The following is a 24728-nucleotide window of genomic DNA, read 5'->3' on the forward strand; positions in this document are numbered from 1 at the left end:
TGGAACTTTTGTTACCCCAAAACACTTGTTCTTTTACAAACATGCATAATACTGGGAAAAATTCTTGGAGAAAGGAAGACAGCCCACTCCTCTTCCCCTGCAGAATTTTGTTGTTTTAGTGTTTTCCCTGTGCACCCCTTCCATTTGAGAGTGGCAAGAGATCCAGTCATCAAACGTGCTCTGTTTGAGGATAGCTCATGAAATACTTAAATAGGGCCTTAAGATTACTTTTTATTTATTCTAAATATTATTTTTTATATGTGTACAAAAAATTTACAAAACATAAATTACTTTTGCACTGTCCCCCTCTCAGACACTTTTTGAATGGAAGGAAGATTAATTGCAAATATAAGCTACTTGGACAGAATGGAATAAAGAACCACAGAGCTGTTGCTGTCTGTAAGAAAATTAATTGTGAGCCCTATTTTGGGTGAATTTGTGTGCCAGGGAAGTTAGCATATATTGTGCAGTAGAAGAAGGCACAAGGCTGATCTGTCAAAGAAAAAAGTTTTCTTCAAAAATTATCAGATGTTGAAAAATATATTTCCAGCAGTAATGCTTTTCGCACATGAACTGCATGTCTGAGGTTTTCTTTCTGCTGATAAAGTGACACAGATCAATTATAATTATTTTGTAAAGAAAGGTACTCTTCCTAGTAAGTCAGTTTTTTAGAAGTTCAGGGTTTTTTGAGGATAGCTGATGCAGGTGTAGTGTGAGAAGTACCATCAGGACTCAGATCTCTGGTCCACTGTTTGCCTGCAGTGCTGTTGTCCTCTGGAGAATAACAATGAGAAATTGAATGAAAATAATTACTTTTAGTATTTTAAATTACCTTTAACATTCTCTCCCTGTGTCTCTTCTTGTGCTCATGTGAACATGCTTTCCCTCTTCCCCACTTACCAATAAAGTGCATGTCAACAGGATGGGAAATTTATATTCCATTCCTGCAAGTAAATACAGGTACTGAGAACATATTTTCAGCTGTGCCCTGTAAATGACCTTGCTGGGGGTTGTTCGTGCAATCCTACGCACCAGGAGCAGCTGTTCCACCCAGCTGGCTGCTGCCAAGAAGGTGCAGTGGTCTCAAGTTTTGACAGGCAAGAAGCTGAAATTCTAGGAAGATTAGTTGTTTTAAATTATTATTTAGGGATATAACTAAATATCCATTGGTAAAAATCTTTAGTCATCAACTTTTTACAAATTTTTGGAGTACTCTGTTTTTATGAACTACAGCCAAGTTATGTGGTTATCACCCTGCTTAAGGGTAGTCTGACTTCATGAACCCTCTCCACTTTCCAGCCAGGTTGACACATCTCCTGGGTGCTTCACTGCCCTCACTGCAGAGGCACTCCCAGGCAACTGGGAGAAAAATTAGTTCCTCCATTATGTTTAAACACATCAGCAAGGTGGCAACTAGGACAAGACGTTCCAATCTTTAACCAAAGACAACTGAGAAACTGTGAAATAAAGATAGTATTTCTTTCCTTACAGCATTGTTACAACATGCAATGCAGTCAGGAAACTTTAATTTTGTCCTTTCCTCATGATGATTATGCTAATTCCTTCTATTGAAATTTTGGAGAAGGTAAGGACTATCAGAATTTTTCTTGGAACATTTCCCTCCATGACACTGAGTAGGAGCAGTAATTCTTCCAACTTTACTTTTCACAGAATAACTAATCAAAAATTAAAATGAAGGCAGGAGGGAAATAGAAAAAAATACAAACAAATAAAAAACCCAACCTGAATCACCAGCCTTTACAGGATCCTAAAATTCAGTGGTGGCTAGGGAAGTTGCCTGGGTCCATTGTGGACAACACTACAAACATGTACTGGCTGAATATATACAGCTACAGATAATAAGAAGTTGAGGTACATGTGGAACGAGATGAAGAGAATACACAAAATAAAACCAGGATGTGTCAGCTGGGTGGTGCTTTCTTGTATGTGCTTGTTGCTTGTCACACCTCACATCCAGAGAATGACCTCCAAAGGTGAGTTTTGAAGAAAGCTGCTGCACACTATTTGGTATATGGAAAACTGCCCCCATTAAAATTTGAAAAGAGTGAAGTTTGAAACTTCTCACTTGACTCAAGAAAGTTAATTTGTGGGACATAGAAAGAAGGCAAAGTCAAGTCCTTCTCCTATGTCACACATTTTTCAGGTAAATTCAAAATCAAAAAGATTTGTCCCCTTCACACATCACTAAATTCTTACTCCACAATACCAGGGAAGTAATGAATTAGTTCTAAAAAAGAGCGGCATTTTTCTACGAATAAGAACAATAGCCAGTTGCATGTTTGTGCAAACATACTTGGCAATAGAATTGGGATGTCAGCCATCAGGACAGGAAGGGGAGCTGTGGCCCCAGGGAGGAGGCAGGAGGTTGGTGTGGGGTTTGGGTGAGCCTGGCACTGCTCACTCTGAAACTGCACCTCTCCTGGCTTACAGCAGCCAGGCTGGGGGCTGACATCCCAGCCAGAAGCTGCTCTTGCACTTGTGCCTTAAACATGCAGGAGATTTTCTTCTTTCTTTCTTGCTTCCCCAGCCCAAGGGGATGCAGACCACTCCCTCCTGTAGCCCTTGGCACCTGGCCTCCAAAGCTGGGGTGCCTGCCAGCTCCAGTGGGAACAGTGGCTGGGATGGAGAGTTTGCTAGCTGACTCAGGGCAAACATTATTAGTGGTCTTTGTAATTGCTTATAACCATTCTGTTTTCAACATGTGCTCAGACATGTCAGCTGACTACCAAGTACATCCACAGCCAGAGAAACCCAGAGTGGGTTGGATAACAACATTCTTCCACCTGAAAGATCCTTTGCACCAGTACTTTTGCCTGCTTAGGCAATGGTTCCTGCTTTTTCATGAACATGCCCACTAACTTTTTGACACTACATCCCACCATGAGATTGTTGTTTCCACATCCTCTCCACCCCAATAACATCCTTACAGGACCTTTCATCCACCCAACACATGATGGGCTTGAAAATCTTGTTACACATGATACAGGATGAAAGGTGGTGATGATACAGCACAACCAAAACTGTTTGATGTTTAAATTGCTGGCATCAAAGGGCATAAGGCCAGCATTAAAACATTTTTGAAGTAAGTGGGACAAGAAGCTGGGTGTATCAACCATTCTCTGGCCATGATTTGACTGTGAGGTAAACAAATTTAATTGGGAAGGAGAGGAAATGCAGAAAAGCAGCAGTTTTATCTGGCTTTTCAACCTTCACATTTCTGTATGGAAACCATAGCCATGAGAAGAAATAAATAAAAGCAACTGCAGAATTAAGGTTTTATGCAGGCAGACAAGTTAAAAAAAAACAAACCACTAAGCACAGTTTTCTTTAGACCATCATATATCAAAGAGGGCATCAAATATTTATTCTTCTAATTTTATATACAGCCCTTAATTAGAGGCGTTTTTCTTGTCTTTCCCTCCTTTGCCAGAATCACACCGAGACACAATAACCTATATGCCTATGTAGTTTTGGGGTAATTCTACCTCCCAAGTTTATCTGGAAAGGTTTGTTATAGATTCATGAATTCCTGAATTAGCAAAGGAAAATGTCCCAACCTGTTATAATGAAAACCAATCTTTTAGGAAACAAAGCAAGTGATTTCATTCTTAATTTCTACAGAGTCATCTCATTACAAATAACAGTGTGACAAACTAATGCTAATTATTTTGGTTGTACTTTGTCTTTCAATGGTATCTAGTTCAAAGTAACAGCTGAAAAGTACATGATAATTTCTTTAATATATTTAGACACTATAATACATGTGGGTTTGCTTTTATATGTATGCATGGTCTTGATCTACCAATAAGAAATGCTGGGCTGTACTGAGAATAAAACAGAGCCACACATGTCTTCTGATATTTTTGTAGAAATTTTTGTTTTCTCCATCTTAACTGTAATGTATACAAAAAATATAGCAAGAAATCAAATGACTTGCCATTTTGTTAAAAAAAAATTAGAATGATGATCTAACACACGCAAACAATCCACATATTTAAAACAAAGGAGAAAAGCATTGGAAATTAGTATTTTGGAAGAAAAATCTACTAATGGGTAATGTTATTTAAGGCTAGGCTACTGTACTGCTGTTACAGATCTATCACTCAGCTCTTACTGAGACATAATGTCAGGCCAGAGAATACATCCTGTTGACTTCTGCTGAATTGAAACCCAGACCATTATCAGGGTGGTGAATGGTTTTGGTTTTTACCTTTTTTTCTTTTATATATTGTCTGTATTCTTTACACATATATTTGTAGCTTCTTATTGTAGCTTAACTTCAGCATTTTCCTAGGCAGGAAAACAAAACAAGTTCCTGGATCCCTATGCTGTCTTGGTTGTCCTTAGAAACAAGGTTGAAAACAGCTTTTTGAGACATATTTTTGTAAACAGGGCCTGGTCCCCACTGAAGGTGGGGAGAATTTAGAAGGTACTAGAACTGGGGGGATTACTTCACCAGGTCAGTTGCTAATTGCAGGGCTCTTGTCAGGTATGCCAATTTACAAAATCTATAAAAATTGTACACATGTCACACAGGGCATGCATCTTCAGGGTTTTCCACCAAACCAGCTGTGCACCTGAGGATCCTTATATAAAGGTACCCCTTTTTATCACCCTAACTGTGTCTGGCTCATATTTTTAGGACCAGAGAAAAAGGCATCAATGGTACAACCACATTCCTGACACAGCCCTGGGACTGAGGGCCTGATGCAGCTGCTACAGCTTAGCACTGCCCAGAGAAGTAACCAGACACACTTTGCTCCTTTCTATCAATAGATATTGCAAGGTAAAAGTCAATAATATGTGAGTGGCCAACAGTTCAAGGATGCATCTCACAGTCCAGCAACACATTCCTGCACATAGGGTTATTTAAATGCACGAGGTTCAAATTGACATCCTGCACTTTAGTATGACATAAATCACCCCACCAACCACCAAGACCACTGTTTTTAAACAGCAAGGAAAAAAATACTGAGACAAAAAATAAAAAAACTAGAGGTTTACTAGAACAATTCAGGAAACTGAAAGTTTTAACTTTGATAACAGATCATCTGTAAGTGATCACATAAAAACATAGGGGAACTTTTCACTACACTTTTCTTATTTCCAGATTTGACAACCTTTCCTCTTCTTCCAGGACAGATTATTAAATTTTTAAAATTCCATACAGGTATTAACTAATAGCAACTGGAATTATAAACTAATAGTTGAAGATGATTGTTCAGCGCACAGAATAAGTGGAAATGCTGGTATCTCAGAGCTATTCTAAGAGACCTACATAATTCCTGGGTGATCTTTGCCCTGTTTCCCAAAAGTTAACTAAAAAAATCTGCGAGTTTATCTTCCAAGAGAGCTTCTTCTCAATGTTTTGAACAACTGCACCTTCTATCACACTGTATCCACAGGATGATGTTATTTACATTCATTTTTGGTTTCATTTTGTAGCACTCTTTTGCTGGATGTTAGCATCTGTACCATCCCAGTGCTTCTGATTTTGTGATCTTTTGTTAAGAAAAGATTACACACACTTGCTTATGTAATATACTAATATGACACATCTGGGTACAAAGGCATGCAAAATTCACCACGAACATGAAAAGGTCTGCCTGTGCTCCTCCACTGTGGCAAGTGGAATGCAGAAACTTTCCCCCTTCCCATGCACAATAAGAACTGATAGGCACTTGTAGCACCTACCTAAATGAAAGTCATAGGCCAGGCCTGAAAACTGCAGGATTATGGAGAATTTACTTCAGTTTTCCAGTTTAAAACCAGATACCCAGATTTGAAAATATTAATATGACTTTTGATAAGAGACTTTAAATATCAGAGCTCAAGTCAGATTCAGTCTTGCTACATTACTGTCTTTTTTAAATGCAAATTTAAGCAGTGGGCTGGTTTCTTTTATTTTATAGATATAATTGCTTTTCACACAAAAGGGAAAAATGAGCATTTTATATGAAGAAACCATCTTCTATGAGAAATGGAATTTAATATCTATGACCACTATACAAGTTATGCTAACATGAAAAGAAAGATGAGACTTGATGTGCAAGCCCCATGCAAATAAGGCCATCATACATCTGAAAACATTAGGAATGATCAGGTTTGTTTTTAAGAAAGCAGACTTTTGGAGCAGTGATTCTGGAGCTCTCAGTCATCCAGGGAATATTTGCTACTATTAGAATAGAACTACCCATCTTTTTAGATGTGCCACGTCAAACTGTACAGTAGATAGCTCCTAATATCTCCAGCTTAAATCTACAGCAGTTGTATTTGTCAGGAGTAATCACTGAGCTGTGAATACTTTTTATAAGTATAAGAAATTTAACTTTTGTCATCTTTAATTAATCCCAGATATAAAAGCTCCTTAAGTGCATCTTATTTACTGTGACTTACCTCACGTCTGTAAACTAAGTGAAAAAAATCTAGAAAAATACAAATTGTGCTTAAAATGGTTTGAAGTTGAGAAAGTATATGGCAATGAACTAATTTGAGAAGCCAAATGTATGCAGGTTTAAAACAATTCCTTTTCCATAACGAGAAATAGAGGAGAACTTTCTGTCCAAGTTGCTAATGGAGACAATTTAAAATATCCCTTTCTTACAGTAACAGCAGTGGAAACTACTTAGCTCTTTTCATTTCCCACGGGATGAATATTGACTGAGTAATTACAGCTATAATCTCTTCAGTCTCTTTACAAAAGTTTTCTGCAGAATTATGTCATTAAGACAGAGCTTACTGTATGTAACATGCCTATAATTCAATTGTGCTTAATGGCTCCGACCTACTTAATTTTACCCATTTTCCTTTGTATTTGGAATTTCATTAATGTTTTGTCACAGGAGTTTATGAAATAGATGACAAACTGAACATAAAATTTTAATTTATCTATATATAAAGACACTGACGTAATGGTATAACCACAGGAAACATCCAGATGCCTATGAAGAATCAAAAACCTTTTAGAGAAAAAACCCCTATTTTAAAATTTAAATTCTATGTCTTAAGCACTGTGAAAAAGTGTATTTTTAAAATTTGTGTCTGAAGCATAATTCGCTCCTCACTGCCCTCCCTCCAAACAAATGAGCCAATCTTATACATATTTACAATATTTAATGAAGATATCCAAACCAGTGAAAGTTTTCACATAAATGTTTCAGCACTTAAAATTAAAGAGAAGCATTTAATTTGCTCTCAGCTAAGACAGTAAAATTAAATGGAAACATAACAACCTTCTGCAGAAAGAATGCATTAAAACATTTCTCTCTGTGGGGAAAGGCAGTATCTCAATATGATTAACAAACCCAAATTTAATTCAAGCAGTTACTAACTCTACTAATTTAAATGCTTAAATGTTTGCTTCCTGACTGATAAATAATCAGCTTCTTTTGGATTCTGCATTAGTGTGTTTTACCAAATCCTTGAAGGTTATTCAGTAGGGTTTTCTATAATTTCTTTGGCTACATACATTAAGGAAGTTAAATACATGTGAAATCTACCAACTATAAGTACCTTAAAAATAGTACACATTTACAGATTATACAGGAATCAGAGTGCAAATATCAAGAGAGAATTGTTGTCAAGGACTAAGTTACTTACAACATCCATTTTTACATCCTAAACAGAAGGCTGTGGACAAAAAAAAATTGCAATTCTTAGATTTAGAAATCTCTTCGAAGAGCTTCTTGATCATCTAAAAATGCCTCAAACTGAACCACTGCTTCATGTATTAATGTTAGCACTTTTAATTATAACCTGCAGTATCTGCCTCCTCTTTTTTTTTTCTTTTGAAGAATATAGAAGTTCAGAAACTGCTCATATAAAGAACAGACATACTGGTTGTATTCCCATATGGAATTATAATGACTTTAGATTCTTTTATGTCTTCTGAAGATATTTTTGTAAGCAAAATATGAAAGCAGAAATCCATGTCAGTCCTCCAAAAGAGCTTTGGGTTATAGTGATTTTGTGAAAACGTTTAATTTTCTTCTTGCAGCATTTCTTCTATTTCTTTATCCCAGTTTTCATCACGCTTTTCTGATTCTGTCACCACCTCATACTCTTGAAGCTCTTGTTGTAATTCCTTTTCCCAATCAGCAGTTTCTTCTAAAAGAGAAAAAAAGATGTGTAAGAATTTAACAGATAATATTGTATGTTGCTTATTTATATAAAACTAGATATATTTGCACTGAATCTGTCTTATATCCTCTAAACTTTATGGACTATTCTCCTTAGAAACAAAAGGAACTTCAGAAATTTCACCTTCTTATTGATCACAAATAGGAAGGTGAAATTTCTGAAGTTCCTTTTTTAAAAATTAAATTAAATATTTTAATTAATTAATACACAATATAATGCCTATATGCATACTATAATAAAGATATGAACAGCAAATACACAGCTAAGTCACTATGAGTGTCCCTTTGCAAGATCATTTTCTACAATCTTTCACTCTGCTTTCAACTGAATCTCCCTTTACAATTTTAAATTCCCATAAAAAAAATAAAGTTGGTAAAAGTGTGGATATACTGTTATGGAAAAAAAAAATCAAGATCAAATACTGTGGCTGGTTTACAACAAAAAAGGTACTCTCCTCACTAACATTTTAAACACTTTTCTCACTAGGCTAGGCAAGCTCATTTAATCAGGGTTAAAGGTAATCATATTTCATACTTCAGGGCAAAAAATTAGTCAGAAGGCATTCCTGTGTTGTTAATCTCTGTTTTAATTAGCTCTGCCTATCACAGGCAGGAGTGTGGGGGAGGAGAGGGCGTTCACGTGTTACACGCTGGCTGGTGCTTCAGCCTGGTACGCAATTCCAGAGTCCAAATCAGCTCAGGCCAGCTGAGATTGCTCTGAACAAGTAACACATTAATGACCTATTAAAACACCTTAATCAAAGAACTAGATGCAAGAAAATCCAAAGCACATTCTAAAAAAATTCTTCAAATTTTGTGATAAGCATCTGCATATACAAGTGTTGTCGAAGTAAATTATCTATGGCCAGAGTCACATCTTCACAGGCTGTTTTTATGCTCTTTACACTGATACTAGTTCTTCTGAATTATTTTAATTAATAAGCTTCACTTAATTCTTATAATTATTCGCAAACTATTTGTTAAATTTTAAGTGTTCCAAATGCCTATAAACCTTTATAGGGAGAAGCCTGAATCTTCAAACTCATAGTCTGGTGCAAAAGTTGCCTTTTTAGCTGGTGCCAAAAGAAGAAAACAGAGCCTGACTTTCAAATACTGTACTTTACCTACAAGGATGTCAGTTAAAGAAAACAGTTCACATGCAGAAGAACCTATGAAAGACAAAGGAGGAGATAAAAAGAAAAAATACCCCACACTCACTTTCATCAAAGAGTGACCTAAAACTGTTAAGTTCTTTGGATTTAAAGCCCTCACAGTTAATATTCTATGTAAGATGTGGTTTGATCATGGCAAAAATGATCATTAATTTCTGCAATATCTCATTGAAGGTTGTTTCGTACACTTTTGAAAAAATGTTCACAGATCTACTTTTCTAAATTGAATTACAGCATTTTTTTTCTTTTAAATCAACCTGTCTTAGAATTGCTCTATGCAAGAAACAGAGGTAATAGTAGCTTTACCTTCTACTACTGAAGTCTCTTTCTTTTTGTCTAGCACTAGTTGTTCCATTTCTTTTCTTAGATCTTCTTGATTCAGGTTACAGGTATCAAAAGCATCACTCACAAATTCCGATACACCTGGACTTGTGGAAATCTCTTCCTCATCCTGCAACAAGACACTTCAGTACAAACTTATCCAGACAGAGTAAAAAAAGTCACCAATACGTACTTCCACTTATGTGACTGCTTTTAACTAGAGTTGGCAAAAGCCAAGCACATTACTGTCACAACTATTTTTCTTTACTGGCTAATTTTCCTTACAAGTATTTTTGTACAAACAAAAGTGTTAGATAGCTGTACTGAAAATTATTTGGTTTACATTCTAGGCTTTTTGTGTTGTCTTAACAACTTTAATTCTGAGTTTGTAATCTTCAGAAACAATAATAAACTCCAGAGTGGTTTAGAACAGGACTTAAACATTAAAAATGTGACCACAATTCAGTAACATCAAACTAAGATTAAGAGAGGACAGTTCTTTGGAAATCTTTGCCTGCTGCTTATTATTGGCAAGTGAATGCCCAGCTCTGCTTCTGCCAAGAGTGTTCTCTGGCACCAATTTTACAATCCAGAAATAAACAAAGGTCATTTTGTGTCTAAGGTAAAGGCTTTTGCAGTACCAAGCAAAAGTGAAATAGAACAGTGTTACTATTGCAATGCATCATTTAGATTCCTTACACTTCAGCCTGACTACTGCTTGAAGAGTTGGACAGAACATGGCACACAAATATATTTTTATCAAGGTACTGCTCATGTCTCAATACAATGCTAACATTCTACTCCCAAACATTTTGGAAATTTCACTCTTGACAGTAAAATCACATAATGTGCAGGGAAATATTCTTCAGATAAACTACTGTTTCTGCTACTAAAAATGAGTTTCAAGATTATATGCTGAAAATTATTATCACAGCAAAGCAGCAGCAGATTAGGGCTGTCAGATACTATATTATTATGGTTTCATAGCAGAACTTACTCAAAAAGATGATAATTGCTTATTAAGGAACAGCCTCATGTACTAAGTCCCAGATAAAATAAAACAGCATTTTTACCTCTTGTGATTTTATTTGAGGCTTTATCGTAACAGGCGGTGTTTTTGGCCGTACTGTTTCTATCAAGGGAAAAAAAGGTAGATAACATTTAAATATTTAAAAATCTAATTTAATTTGCATAGTTGTTGAGTATACAAGGAAATACTGTATTTTAAGGAATCCTTGTGGTTAAAGGCTGAATTTAGCCACAGGTGAACCATTCTCAAACACAAAGCAAACTAATTTTCTATTGTTAATCAAGACAAATTTAGCAAGCCATTTCCTATTATGGCTCCAAACTTAATAGACAGGATCCCTCCAACCCTCAAAAGGACACCCCAAGATCTTTAAAGTTACAAGTGCATAAACTTATAAGTTTAAGTTTTAAACTCATGAAGTCCAGTCAGTGTCTATCACAGAAGTTTTCAAACTCCCCTGGCTGGGTTCTACTGCTGACATGGGTGCCAGTCATCTCTTGGGCAGACCAGACTGCCCATGTACTATGCACACCCCTAAGGGCACATGGGAACAGTGCTCTGCAGCCTTACTTTCACACAGGCAAAGGAAGTCACTGAGAAACAAACCCTTTTTTTTTTTTTTCTTCTTTCAGTTTTTATGTTTATTAATTGTTTATCTAAAAGATGTTCTTTCAGCCGAACAGAGATCTGCTCAGCAGTCAGCCATGAGCACACTGTCTGCCCTCCGGGGCAGCCACCTATCTTTATACCCATTGTTACGTGTACAATATTTATCATTTTTCCCCAATACCATTTATTCTTATTGTTGGGTGCACTTTCAGTAATAACCAATCCAAAAGTGCCACCATGGCCAAAGAAGATGGAGGAGAAGAAGAAGAAGGACAGGACACACCCCAATTCCTCCATCTAAACCCCCCTGTACATAAATCCTAAACCCTGTGTCTTACCCTCTAATTAGCTAATCCCTTCACCATTCACCCCGGTGAAGCCCTCCTATCCTCATCCTGTGTAGGGTCAAAGTGCAGCCACCAGACACTTCTGGCAACATTCCAGGAGTCCCGAGCCCCCCAAGGGTGGTCTCGGTGGCTCAGCACCTCAGGACTGAGATCCTGAGATCCGACATGCACACCCCTAAGGGCACATGGGAACAGTGCTCTGCAGCCTTACTTTCACACAGGCAAAGGAAGTCACTGAGAAACAAACCCTAGAAGCTGGTCTCAATTTCCTAAGAAAACCTGGTGTGTATTCTGTATTTAGAGCACGGTGCTAGGAAGACAATGACTGTTTACAAGCAAGGTTAGATATCTTCCCTGTCAGGTAAAGGAATGCCCCAGCTTTTTCTCTCTCCGGGGACAGGAGTTACAATGAAGAGCCAGGTGGCTGCAAGAACAGTTAACATTCAGGGGAGGCTGTGGTAGTGGTCAAGTGCTTGCTTAGCAGTTCTCTTTGCTTAAACATGCAAGGCAGCTCTGAGCTTGCAGCTCTGCTTTCTACAGGGTGCCCAGCTGGATCCTTCCTGCTAACTCAGCAATTTCTCATTCTTTGTGTTTAATTTTTAAAATTAAGGTCAGTTTTAATTAAAATCATTCCCTAATTGGTAGCTGTCCCTGCTTTTATAGCTCATCTACTCAATGCCCACTGCTCTGTCCCATCTTCTCTCTTTCTTCCTCTTTCCTGTCTCCAGAGAGTCTCACTGCACCCAACACTGCAGCCAAAGAGGCTCCAGCATTCCCTGGCAGGGGAAGCTGTAGGACATGGCAGTAACTGTTTGCTGCTCAAGAGAGGGGCCTCACACCCCACCTGCTGCTCTGGTGCAGGTGGGACACAGCTGCTCTGCCCTGGGCCATGTCCCCATCAGGTGTGACTGATGTACCATTAGCACCATTCTGGACTACAGGCCTGCCATCATCTCCTCCATTGCAGTGTGCTCCCTAGCTACAGAGCTGCTAATACCTAGAGAAGGGCTAGAATTTGGCATTTTGTTACAGGTCTTATATGGTCTTTACACTAGAATGTGGAATTTCTTCCATTTTCCTTTCCCATCAACCATGCTTATTTAACTTTCTGAAAATAGCAGCTAAGGAGGAGACACAGAAATGGAAGGCTAACAATTCTATTTTATAGACACTCAGCTTTAAGAAGAAACCCTGAACATTATGAAGAACTACCAACAGGCAATTACTTCCAGCTTTAGCCTCCAATTAGGGAATCCAACTTTCAAAAGGTTAAACCAAAAATATCATGTATGATTCACAGCTTGCCAAATCTGCAATTTCTGAGTCAAACAAAACATGCATTTACTACAGTCTGGTACACGTATCTTTGCCATTACAGAACATGCAGTCACTAGGAAATCTATCTGCATATCCCATACTGGTGGTTTGAACTGTAGAAGAGCTGCAATAGGCCAAAAGACAATGGAGTTTTTTGGTTTTTTTGAAATGGAGATATGTTTTGCTTTAGTCACAATGGGAATTTTACCAGAATCCAGCAACTTTCTCTTTGACTGAATGGTACTTTCCAAGGGTTTTGGTGACTCAAACATAACATTTCTGTTGTTCAATAGGATCAGATGCAGTCTCTCCTGCAAAGCTGAGATGCTTCAGTCATAACAGCCATAGTTTTTGGACAGTAAACAACTGTCCTGAATAAAAGCAGTGGGAATTGGTGCCTCTTGGTCTACAGTATAGTCTGGAGTTGCCTGTTCTGTCAGCATTGCTTGGATGACAATGCTGACAGGACAGGCTACTGCAGAATCTACTCAGAGAAAACTCCTTTTTCCACTCTACATGGGGACCCCTGCCTAGGCTGACACAGGCACACTCCAAACAAAATCTATGAGAAGCATGAGACAAACTGACAACAAAGGCACATGGGCAACATGGAAGCCCAGCTTTGTAATTCCATCCGTAGCCTCCCCTTCACCCCAAAGTTCTGCTCCTTGGATGGGCAGCTAAGGCCTGAGTACCCTCAGTTCAGACTGTGCACAAGATCACTTAAGCTGTACAAAAAAAACTGTGAAAAAGTCTGTAAAAAGAAAAAGAAAGGTGACTCAAGCAGAAAAATATCTATATATTAAAGATATTATATAATAAGAGGAGGAAACAGAAGTTAATTTGGCAGCAATCACCTGACTGAAAGTCAGGCCAGCAGTGTCAACAGGACATAAGTATTACTGGACTTCATGGATGACAATTCCTTGATATTGGGGATATGAGAACCATTCCAAGGTGCAGAAAAGGCTTTGCCCTTCTGCTCAATGCCTACCCAGCCTGCCAAGATCCTTCAGGTGCCTTACTGGGGTAGTGAGTGTACCTAGGTTAGGCTAAGATTTAACGACCTACTGGTTATCTTTTGTGTTTCTGCAATAATTAACTGCTTTATACTCTTTAAGCCATAGATATTCCTGCTTGCAGAATCTATTCACATGCAAAGAGGTGCAGTGGTTTGTAAGAGGGTCAGTAAGAATCACCTGTAGAAACTGATCAATATAACTGAAGACAGCTTTGTTGAAGCAGCTTTTTAATCTCAAGGTTGAATCCCAGGGAGCCTCCTGGCCCCCTTTTTTTCTGTTTCCACAATACATTATGGGCCTTTGCACACCCTGCACTCCAGCACCACAGCAGTTCTACCCCTGTATCACTCACTCACTAACTTCTGTTTGGCATGAGGGATGAGCAAAAGCCAAGAGCAATCCATACGCCAGCTAGCTGGGTTGGCTAGTGCCTGTTGTCTGGTCAAGTGAACCAAAGGTATCTCCTACTTCTTTCTGACAGGTCAAAAATCACACCTAAGGCCACTAATGGTGATGAGCTGTCATAAGCCAAGTACAACACTTCTCCTCTTGAGACTTCCACTCATCTAACAAAGTTGGCTGAAACTGGAAAACAGCTTAAAAGCACCAGGAGCCTTCTCTACACAAAGACACCAAGTACGGTGAGAGAAGCCTTCATTTAATAGGCAAACCAGGATAAAAAAAGTGATAGCAACCTGATGTATACAGTGAACATTTGTTGATGCCTAAAGATTTTTAGTTTTTTTATATAAATTTGTAGCTTTGCACATTTTTAATAAACAGCTGTATAGTTTCTAGCCCTTTCTCACACTTTGGAACACTAATTATCCTTTCTCACATATTATGCCACATTCCTGAAATTCTGTTTGGTCAAGAAAAAGATTTTCTAACAAGGATATCCTGCTTTGCAGGATTTTGGCACCTGGGCTGAAATAATAAGATACTTTGTAGATTAACACCATATAGGGCTAAGAATCCTTGGAGGGGCTCCAATGGGGCAGATCCAAGGGTGGGTTACAGGGCAAGTGTTCTCCTATTGGACGTACTTGCTAAACATTATAATTAATTAAACTTATAAAAACTGTGAAAATTTGATGCTGCACATGCATATAGGTATTATATGTGCAACTGAAAGCTTTCATTAAAAGATTGCTCTCTATGTTATCAATTTTAATACTGTTTGAAAAATGTTTCTTCTCTCTTACTGAATGAAAAATTCTCTCTTTCTGATTTTAGACAACAGCATTACACTGAGTTAATGAACTGTAGTAAAACAAATGTTTCCCATACCTTTCAGCTCATTGTCCTCTTCTCTGCCTTTGCTCTCCTCCTTTCCTGCTGCTTGCTGTTGAGCTGCAAGCGCTGTGAGTTGTGCAGACTGTTTAATTAGGGACACTCTGTAGAAATAATTTCTCCAGAACACCTCTTCCTTTACACTAGAGAGAACAAACAGATTTTGATTATTACATTTGGAATATGGTTCCTTTTACCATCTAGCAGTGAAATAAAATTAAATATGTAGCGAGAAGGAATAGACATAGCTGATATTTAACAAAAATCGTAAAAAAGAAATTTGTGACATTAACACATTTTAGGAAGTCCATCATTTAGAAGTTCCTGATCTCTCACAAGACATTTTCAATTGACTTGAATCTACAATAGTAATGTTATAACTCTAGAAAAAGCTTAACAATATGCAGTAATATATGGCATGAAAAAATATTATGCTGTTCCATCTCTCCTGACAAATTATGTAAACAAACCCAACAAGCCAAACAACCCCGTTCTCTTCCCCTCTGAGCCAAACCCTCTGTTATTGTCAAACTATATTTGTCTACAACTTCCCTAGACATCAGGTGGAACTGGAACATCTATGGTGGCAGAAGCCAATCCCAAATTGCAGCAGTACTACTTCACTACGTGCACATCTTTCAGCACATCCACAGAACCTACAGTAACCAGAAACATCTGGAAATCTTGGGAATGACTAGCTCTGGTAAGTGGCAGACTATCCCCTACCTCAGGTAACATTTCCCTCTGAAATTCCTCCAGCAAGAAAGACAAGATCCAATTTTAACCCACAGGCAACAGAAGGCAGAAATGGCAAGAGCTGTGGGGAGGAACTCGTGTAAGCTGAGAAAGAATGAAGTTACCTTCACACCTATTCAGGCAAACAGTGACTGAGACTAAGAACAGGCAAAACAAATATTAAGCAATGTTGTAGAATAGGCAAGGCTAGCATGACCAAAGGCTGAAGACAGCATCAGAGAATATGGGCAGATCTTCAGAACTGACAGAGAAGAAGGTAAACAGAATGAGGAACTGCTGAGGTTAAAAAAGGAGAAGATTTAAGACAGAAAATGTCACAAGGAAAGATTTTCTTTCCGTTTTCATCCTTAGACAAGGAGACTAATGTTGGGAACTCTCCCTTAAATAGAAAGAGGAGTTGAGAAATAAGTGTTTGGAACAGAGTCTGGGACTGGACAAGGAATAACAGCTCCAGAATAAAGCTCTGCAACACAGAGCTTTTCCCATATCCTATCCAAATCCAGTTTTTCTTGCTTGCATTGCTGCTTTTTTGTGACACATTCTATTACCATTTCTCTAGGGGCAGTGTCTGACTATCTGTAATCACCTATCTGGGATGTCAGTTACACCAACAGATCTGAACATTTTGATTGTTGCCTTTACCTTTCTTTGAAGACAAAAAAATCACAAAATTTAGCACACTGGACATGGTAATACTGAGGACCTCTCCCATACTTAAGTCAACAGGTCCTTACTAGTTCTGTCTCACAGATACACTTTTTTTCTTACCTCAAACTGCTAAACTGCAACACACGTGCAATACTGCATGTCTTAGACACCAGCATAAAAATATATGTACACATTGGAAGAACATAAAGAAATAAAGGAAGTGAAAGGAACAAAGAGTAATTTCTGAGTATTTACACACATTAAAAGCATGATGGTAGAGTTACCAGAAGAAATTACTTACTGTTTGGGAACAAGGTCAAACCTCATCCTATTGAGAAGCTCATCTTCTTGTAACATGACCAGTGCAACAGGGTACATTTGATCAAAGTCAAAATGAAACTGCACACCTGCTGGGGGATCCCGCAGAAAATTCCGTTTATCCTTTGAAGAACATATTTATAGCCATTAAATGATATCAGAAAAAGGACATCATATTTCACACACAAGAGCAGCAAAGCAATCTGTAAAGCCTTTATAAAAATAAAACCTATATTGAGAATCTGCTTGGGTCAAGTTGAAAATGATAGAGCTATTTACTCTTGCACATGGTTCGTGTGGTGACAGACATATTAAAAGTATCTTGAAAACACATCATTTAATAAACTTACTTAAAAAACCCAGTAGTTTAAATTTCTCCACGAGAAAACTGCAAATCTTACAGGAAATTAAATACTTACTGCTGATAAAGCCAGTATTTGTTGTTGAATTGTCTCTTCTTCATTGCTGTCTACCCAGGGAGGCACTGCTGCTTCTAGTATTGAAAGGAAAAAGACAATTCATGTATATTACTTGAAAAAAACCCACTCCAAATAAGGTCCTCAGACCTTATATAAGGTAACAGTGTCACAAAAGTAAGCAGAGTTACATCATTGTGTCACAGTTACACTCACTGGCCAAGTCATTGTGTCTTTTTCCTAAGTTCCTAGTGTAAGAGAGAAACCCTAGGAATAGATCTTTGCTTATCAGAAGTAAAAAAACCCCAAACAAACAAAACAACAACTAAATAGTTGCTGATCTCTGTAACTGTAAAAATAAATCTGCGGGGATTTCTTTGTAGCATGCACCAGTCAGAATTTGGTGCCTCTTAGTTTAGCTACTGAAGTAGTGCTGCATAACTGGTTAAAGTGACAACAAAAAGTATTTCCAAAATGTGTAAACTTTGTCTAAATTAAGTTTGCAAAGTCACTTACACCCAGAAGACACCAATTCTTTAACAATGGAGAAAAATGTTATAAATTTGTTATGAATTACAACCTGTTATACACTGAGTACGTCTACTCCAGTTCAGCTGGTCTTTATTGTTATTGCCAATACTTTCAAAATAGTTCTTTGGGCTGTACAGAGAGGAAAATAAACTACTGTAGATGTATAGATATTTATCAATCTCTTCACTGCCAATGCAAATTCAGCCTACAGAGACAATTTGATGCATCTGTAGCTGATAAATAACTGTTATGCCCTTAAACTAACAAAACTTAACAGCACTTATTTGCCTGTGCAGCTGATATCAGCAAGATCTTTCACCCACATGGATCCACATCAGATGCTGATCCTTCTTTCAGTCAGGCCATCTGTCACTCCTCCTCTGGCCAATCTAGCTACCTATTTTCATGAAGCTTTTAGAAATAGATTAAGAGAATCCCAAGTTTACTAACAGACAAAAAGACAGAAATACAGACAACACAATCCCATAAACAATCTTGCAAGAAGAAACTGAACTAACATACTAACTAAAAACACCATGAAAAATTTTATCACAATCCATTAAAACCAGCTCATTTTAAAGATTAACAGAGACACTACATACTCAAACTGTCAGAAATTATTGCATTCAGGTAACATAAAAAAAAATAAAAGTCAATGATGAAACACAATGTGAGAAAACTTTGCTAGCATGGTGATCTTTGAGTTTATTTCACAAAGCAGAATTTGGTTAAAAAGCAAATCTAAGCCAACTACATAATGTAACACTAACCTCACTTAAAAATACAATCTTCCTATTCCACCACAAGCATTAAGTTCTGTCATAATGTATTTAATGAAATAGTGTTTTGACAGATTAGATTTAGATACAGCTCAATTATCCAGCATTCAGCAAGGTTTCACTTATGTGATGTTAGACATCATCAAAAAAAGCATACATTACCTGATTTTTTGGTTTGCTGCTCTTGGACAAATTTCTTCTGTTCCTTCTGAAAATCTCCAATAATTGTCTAAAACAAAAATTAGGGAACCACAATTAAAAAAAAAATAAAAATCAATCTTCTTTAAACTTTTGATTTTGCATTTAAAACTATTGTCCATGCTTTCAAAATTATATTTATAGTTTTATTAATTTCAGGGAACAAGGGAAAAAGAAGGAAAATCTTAGCTGATAATTTGAACATTGGTATACTATGCACATCCAATTACTGTCTCACCATATAAAACACAGCCAACACAGACTGTTTAGACTTATTTCAACACGTTTTTAAAGCACTAACACTTTGAGATACTCTTGGCCTTACAGAAGTTTCAAGAGTTGCCTAAGAAATACATCCACAGCAAGAAACTGGACTTTCAAAATTGTAAAGTTGCATTTCAGAACACCTGCTTAGCTGAAACAAAATAGCTTCTCCACTTATGTTGTTGACAATTTTTCATTTTAAAAAATCATGTTTAGAAATATTCTATATTGAAATTAGAATTTAAAAAATAGAGAATGGTCTCAGAATTTGGTATGCCATAATCTAGAGCTAAGAATGCAAATGTTCTGTGGTTGAAAGCAGAAACAAAAAAGATGAAGCTAGAAATGAATACTTAAACCCCTCACAAAAATACAACTTTTATGTTGTGAGGTCTATGGATTAACAAGTTGCCAAAATGCACAGAAGTCTTTAAGCTAAATCCTGATAAATTCCTTACTTCTTTTTTTCTTCAGTGACCCAGTATTTCAGTTTAAGATTACTATCAGTGAGAGAAGTGTCAGTTATACAAACAGATTATTTTGGTTCCTTCTGGTTTAAAATTATGTTAATTATGTTAATTTTTTTTCTACTTATGAAATAAAATAATTGATATGGTATAAGAAGAAAGTTTTATGATGATGCAGGTATAATCCTGTTTTTCCTGTATGTAATACTGATTAATCAAAACAGGGAATTTATACTCCTCTACTCCTCCAATTCAGAAAAAAGAAAATGGTATTTTTGGCATAAAATATACTGTAGGTAGTTGGCTACAGTTTCTCAGGAGCATTATTATTAGTGTATTAAATTAACAAATAACCTTGTTAATTGACTTTTCCACTTTGATGTAGATCAATATTACATTAGACTCTGATATTACTGTAGAAGGAAACAGATCTCTGCTATAATTGTATAGACAAGTGTCTATGAAATCTGAAGACAAAATGTAAAATGCGATCACAATAGAAATTGATTAGATGGAAGACAACGAAAACTAATTATATCAAGAAATAGGATTCTGTTGTATTAAACAATAAACAGGCAATGCTGTAGTTCCCCAGAAGGGCTGTCTGAGACACAGGAGCAGGAAAAGGGGTTTGCTGTGTCAGACACTCCTGGATGCACAGTCCCACTACTGCTGGGATGGTTTTGACCAGTTCCCTTTCCCTTCCCTTCCCAGATACTCTCAATAGCAAACACAGAACACTTCATGGCACTTATTGCTGCCTTTTTCTTTTTTTCTTTTCCTTCTGCCAGGTTTGTGGCTTGAAGCACTGGAAAAACACTTGATGGCACAAGTTAAGCAACAGGAGCTGACAGGAACAGAGAGGGCAAGAAGAGGGCAGGGTCAGGGTGGGGACAAGAACGGGACAGTAACAAAGTGTTTCCATAGCTCACTGGTTCTTATGGAGCTGTACCTGTATAACCCAGGTGCCAGGATACAATATATACAATGCCAGGCTAATTTTGACTTCTGCCTTTAAGGTGCAAGCTACCTCATTGCTTTTTCCAACTAAATAAGCTGTGGGGCAAAAAGAAACCAGTCCAGACATCTTGGGACAGACATTCTCCAAATGCCTGTCTCAAATTCTTCCAGCCCTTCCACCTATCAGCATTTTTCATATTTTCTTCTGGTCTTTCTCCAGTCTGTCAACATCCTAAGGGAAGTGAACAAACACGGGTGCAGCATTGAGAAAAGCAGGGTGACCATTTTTTGGAAACTCTACCGTGTATAAACATTTCAGTCACATCATTCATCGTGACAAGAGATGCAGTGTATCTCTTGAAAGACATAATATCTAAAGACAGTTTAAGGAAATGTTATCAAATGCCAGATAGGCCACATGTTGTAACAATGGTAAGCAAACAGATATTTCAGATCATGTGTCTAGAAATAAATTACCTTATCGATGATACTGTCAATTTTTCCTTCTTCCACAGACTTCTTTATTGTCTGGGCTGTTTCAGCAACAGACTCAGATATCTTTTTTGTAGCAGCAGAGGCAAAATTGAAGAGGTAACCTTTCAGAGACAAAAAAACAAAGACCTGAGAATAGATTTCTTTACATCCACTTCTCTTCCTACATTTATTTTATCTTCTCTTTAGACGTTTGGATACTTACTTAAAAGTTTCTTTCAAAATAACTTAACCCAGCTTCTGGCCTACAAAAAACTAAAATTCTATTTATCCTTTTCTGGTTTATATTCTTTAATGATTATGATAATCACAACTTTCTGTAAATCAATATTTACAAATTATACACAAACCTTGTTTACTAAATCAAACACTGCTAAGGTCCTTGAAATACTCCTTTCCAATGAGTTTTCTGAAGCAACATGTCTTTCCTGCTTTCATATAAGTATTTTGGAGGCATTATGCCATAAAGTAACTTAGTCACAGTGTTAAAACATAGAATTATGTTTTAAGAAAATCAACATGCTCAATAAATTCTTATACACTAAGGCAGCAAATCCATGAAAAAATTCAGGCAGGTAACACCTTTAAAAGTCTTAGCATAGAAGATTGTTGTTGATGTTTGCTCTTATTTATTTTGCATTGTCTTCCTCTAGGAAGAGAAAAGCACTGTGGCCCTGATCACCCTGAGCCATATTTTCTGAAAATATTCAGTGTCAGAATAGCAATGAAGACTGTTCTCAAAGACTCACATTCTTTGTATTAGCAGCGCTGAAGTGAAGAGAGGTGTCAGGGAAAGAACCACATACACATAGCATGGCTGTCTGCATTGTACTATTCTATTTTAATTAGGGAGAACAAACTTGCAAGAAGCAAGATCTATATCATAAACCTTCAGAAACCAGCTTAGAGACAAGTGATTTTAAGCCATTGGTGCTGTTTCTCAGCTAGCATGATGTCACAAGCACTTAATTATAGCCAAATGGCTGCATTGCAACTGCAGTACCTCAGTTGTAGTGCATACATTGTGTCAGTGCCACAGCAAATAAAATACTTGCAGAGGGATCTAGATAGGAACTCCTAGGCAAACATCAATGGCATGAAATTTCACAATAAATTTCTGGAATACATGCTGGATTCTTCATGTGGAATGAATATAAATTGGGAGAGGAGTGTCTGGAGAGCAGCCCCGCAGAAAGAGATCTGGGGGTGCTGCTTGGTAGTCAACTCAATAGGAGTCACATATTTCAGTTATTCCAGAAAATCACCTTTGATTTCTATACAGGGGGTTGGCAAAAAAAAAAAAAAAAAAATCTAACAACTAACCAAAAAAAATCCCCAAAACAAACAAACTCCACCAAAACCCAGGTCCTCTGTTTCAAAGAAAAGACCACCCTCCTTCTCAAGAACTCTCAAAAAATCCAGTTTCTCTATGGGCTAGAAATGTAAAAAATAATCTTATAATAAAAAAAAAAAGTTAAGAAAAGTTCCTTTAACACATGGTTGTTAGCCACTGGTAGAATGAGTTACTTTGGAACACTGATGCCACCTCTTGGAAAGCTGACTATGCTCTGTGGTGGATAAAATGTTCTCTTGTAATGATATCAGCAAATCAATACCAAAATATGCAGAGGTCTAGCCAAGCCTTAAGACAAATTTTTATATTTAACTTTTGCTTACAAGTCACAGAATGGTGGTAACCAAACATCCTTCAAGTACTTACTAACATCTTTTATACCCATTATCAGGCTTTATAACCCATCACATGATTCAGGTATAAGAAAAGGTAAAGTTCTACATTTTAGACATAGACACGTACATTATTCCCCTTATGAGAGTAGAGGAAGCAGGAACCTTCTGGACTGCTAACTCCTTACCAGTTTTTATTGGCTGTTTCATGTGTCCCTGGAACCTCTATGCAATTGTTTTAGGTGCAAAATGTGCAGAGGCATTTGCTGTCTGGTGACATTCTGGCACTATGGCACAAAGTGAACCCGTGCTGAAGAGCAAAATATTTTTTACTTCCATTAAGGGCAAATATTCTTTTGAACTAAGGTACCTATAAAATTGCAGAAGGGGTGGTACTTAGCCTTAGAAAAATAGGAAGAGTGGTGAAAATAACACTTCCAGATGACTAAGAAACGCATCTTCCATCTTACAAGTGTACACCTGTATTAAGAATATGTATCCAGCAATACTTCTATTATTAGTTCACATTGGCAAAATGCCCATAATTTCTGTAATGACATGATAATTAATGAGCAAAAAAAATGTCTATAAGGCTTCAGTTTTACCAGTAAAATTCTTTATCTGCCAGGACATTCTTTTTACACAGCTACCCAGGTTGTTGGCCATGCACAGATTTCTAGGATTATGTGATAAAACGGCAAGAAAGCCTTTCCACCACAATCTATTCTGGTGTCACAAACAATGGGCCCATTGACCACTAAACCAAATTTTCATTTACAGAGCAAGTTATGGGATGGATCTTTATATAGATCTTACAGTTAGATCTATATTTTAGATGGATCTTTATATAGATCTTATATTTGGATCTTTATATAGATCTCAATTCTTATTCTTCCCAAGAAACTTTATCCTTCCTGAACAATCAGAGGGATCTGCAGATTAGAACAAGCAGAGTCAGCAGCAGGTTAGTGTCAATTTACCACAACAAGACAGGTATTTGACCAAACTACACAGACTGAACTGCTGCAGTTCTGGCTGCCCAAGACAATGGACAGTAAAGAACCAGCTCAGATTAACCTATCAGATGATATTGATCCACAATTTCAGAGCATCAATTTTAAAAATCCCAAAACCCATTCCTTAAAAAAACCCTTAGTAATGAGTATAGGTCTATACTGTGGATTAATTTTATCCAAGAATTCACTACAGTAAAGTAGGGATTTTACTTCTCGCAAGTTACAGCTTTCCCCGTCCCCGGCAGCGTTCAAGGCCAGGCTGGATGGGGCTTTAAGCCTGGTCTAGCAAAAGGCGCCCATGGCAGGGGGGTTGGAATGCGATTATTTTCAAGGTCCTTTCTAACCCAAACCATTCTGTGATTCTAAGACTGCAGACATGTTCAACAAAATCATCAAACCCCATTATTTTCCTATGAAAAAACCACAAATGGCCACAGTGCAATCCACGTAGTACATTACGTAGACATATCTATTCTCTCTACACACAGACCTCCTCCCACAGTGCCAACACAACAGATATTTAAGAAATGCTCTGAAGGAGGCGATAATCGAAAGGCCCTTTGCGGTCTTGTTTCCTTAGCTCATATTTGAAAGCCGGCATTCCCGACACACTCACTGCCGAATCCCTTGGCCTGGCTGAGCAGCGCCTCCGAGTCCCCCTGCAGCTCGCCCTGCTCCTGCTCCTGCCCGGCCGGCCCTGCCTCCTCCTCCTCACGCTCCTGCTCGGCGGGGCCGCTCCTCTTGGCGGCGGGCAGCAGCTGCTCCTCGCCCGCCCGCTCCAGCCCCAGCCAGCTGCCCAGGCCGCGCAACATGGCTCAGGGGCGGCGGCGGCCCTCGGCCGGCCCGGCGCTGCTGCGGAACCCGGGCGGCGCTGAGCGCGGCTTCCGCGTGCGCCACTTCCGCCGGGAGGCGGGGCCGCCAGGGGAG

At 37.9% G+C, this 24728-nt stretch overlaps 1 protein-coding gene across 1 annotated transcript; it reads right to left on the bottom strand.

Annotated features, from left to right (window-relative positions):
• Positions 1-5005: 5005 nt before the first annotated feature.
• On the bottom strand, positions 5006-24690 carry SYAP1 (synapse associated protein 1). The gene is made up of 9 exons (XM_064707999.1): positions 24418-24690; positions 21085-21203; positions 18881-18947; positions 17412-17485; positions 16976-17115; positions 15268-15413; positions 10726-10784; positions 9638-9782; positions 5006-8127 (listed from the first exon to the last, which is right to left on the bottom strand). Exons 1-9 carry the CDS (start codon positions 24611-24613, stop codon positions 8000-8002), a joined length of 1074 nt encoding a protein of 357 aa, XP_064564069.1. The 5' UTR covers positions 24614-24690; the 3' UTR covers positions 5006-7999.
• Positions 24691-24728: the final 38 nt, after the last annotated feature.

The sequence above is a fragment of the Zonotrichia leucophrys genome, chromosome 1 (genome assembly GCF_028769735.1).
Source record: "Zonotrichia leucophrys gambelii isolate GWCS_2022_RI chromosome 1, RI_Zleu_2.0, whole genome shotgun sequence".
Classification (NCBI taxonomy): domain Eukaryota; kingdom Metazoa; phylum Chordata; class Aves; order Passeriformes; family Passerellidae; genus Zonotrichia; species Zonotrichia leucophrys.

What these genes read in the sequence shown, in the direction of transcription:
- SYAP1 (XM_064707999.1), bottom strand. Translation starts at nt 24,613, where the DNA reads ATGTTGCGCGGCCTGGGCAGCTGGCTGGGGCTGGAGCGGGCGGGCGAG. An exon ending in AGAGGACAATGAGCTGAAAG is followed by an intron (nt 10,785 to 15,267) that starts GTATGGGAAACA and finishes TTCCCTTGATAG; the next exon opens with AAACAGTACGGCCAAAAACA. An exon ending in CTCAAATAAAATCACAAGAG is followed by an intron (nt 9,783 to 10,725) that starts GTAAAAATGCTG and finishes GTCTTGTTGCAG; the next exon opens with GATGAGGAAGAGATTTCCAC.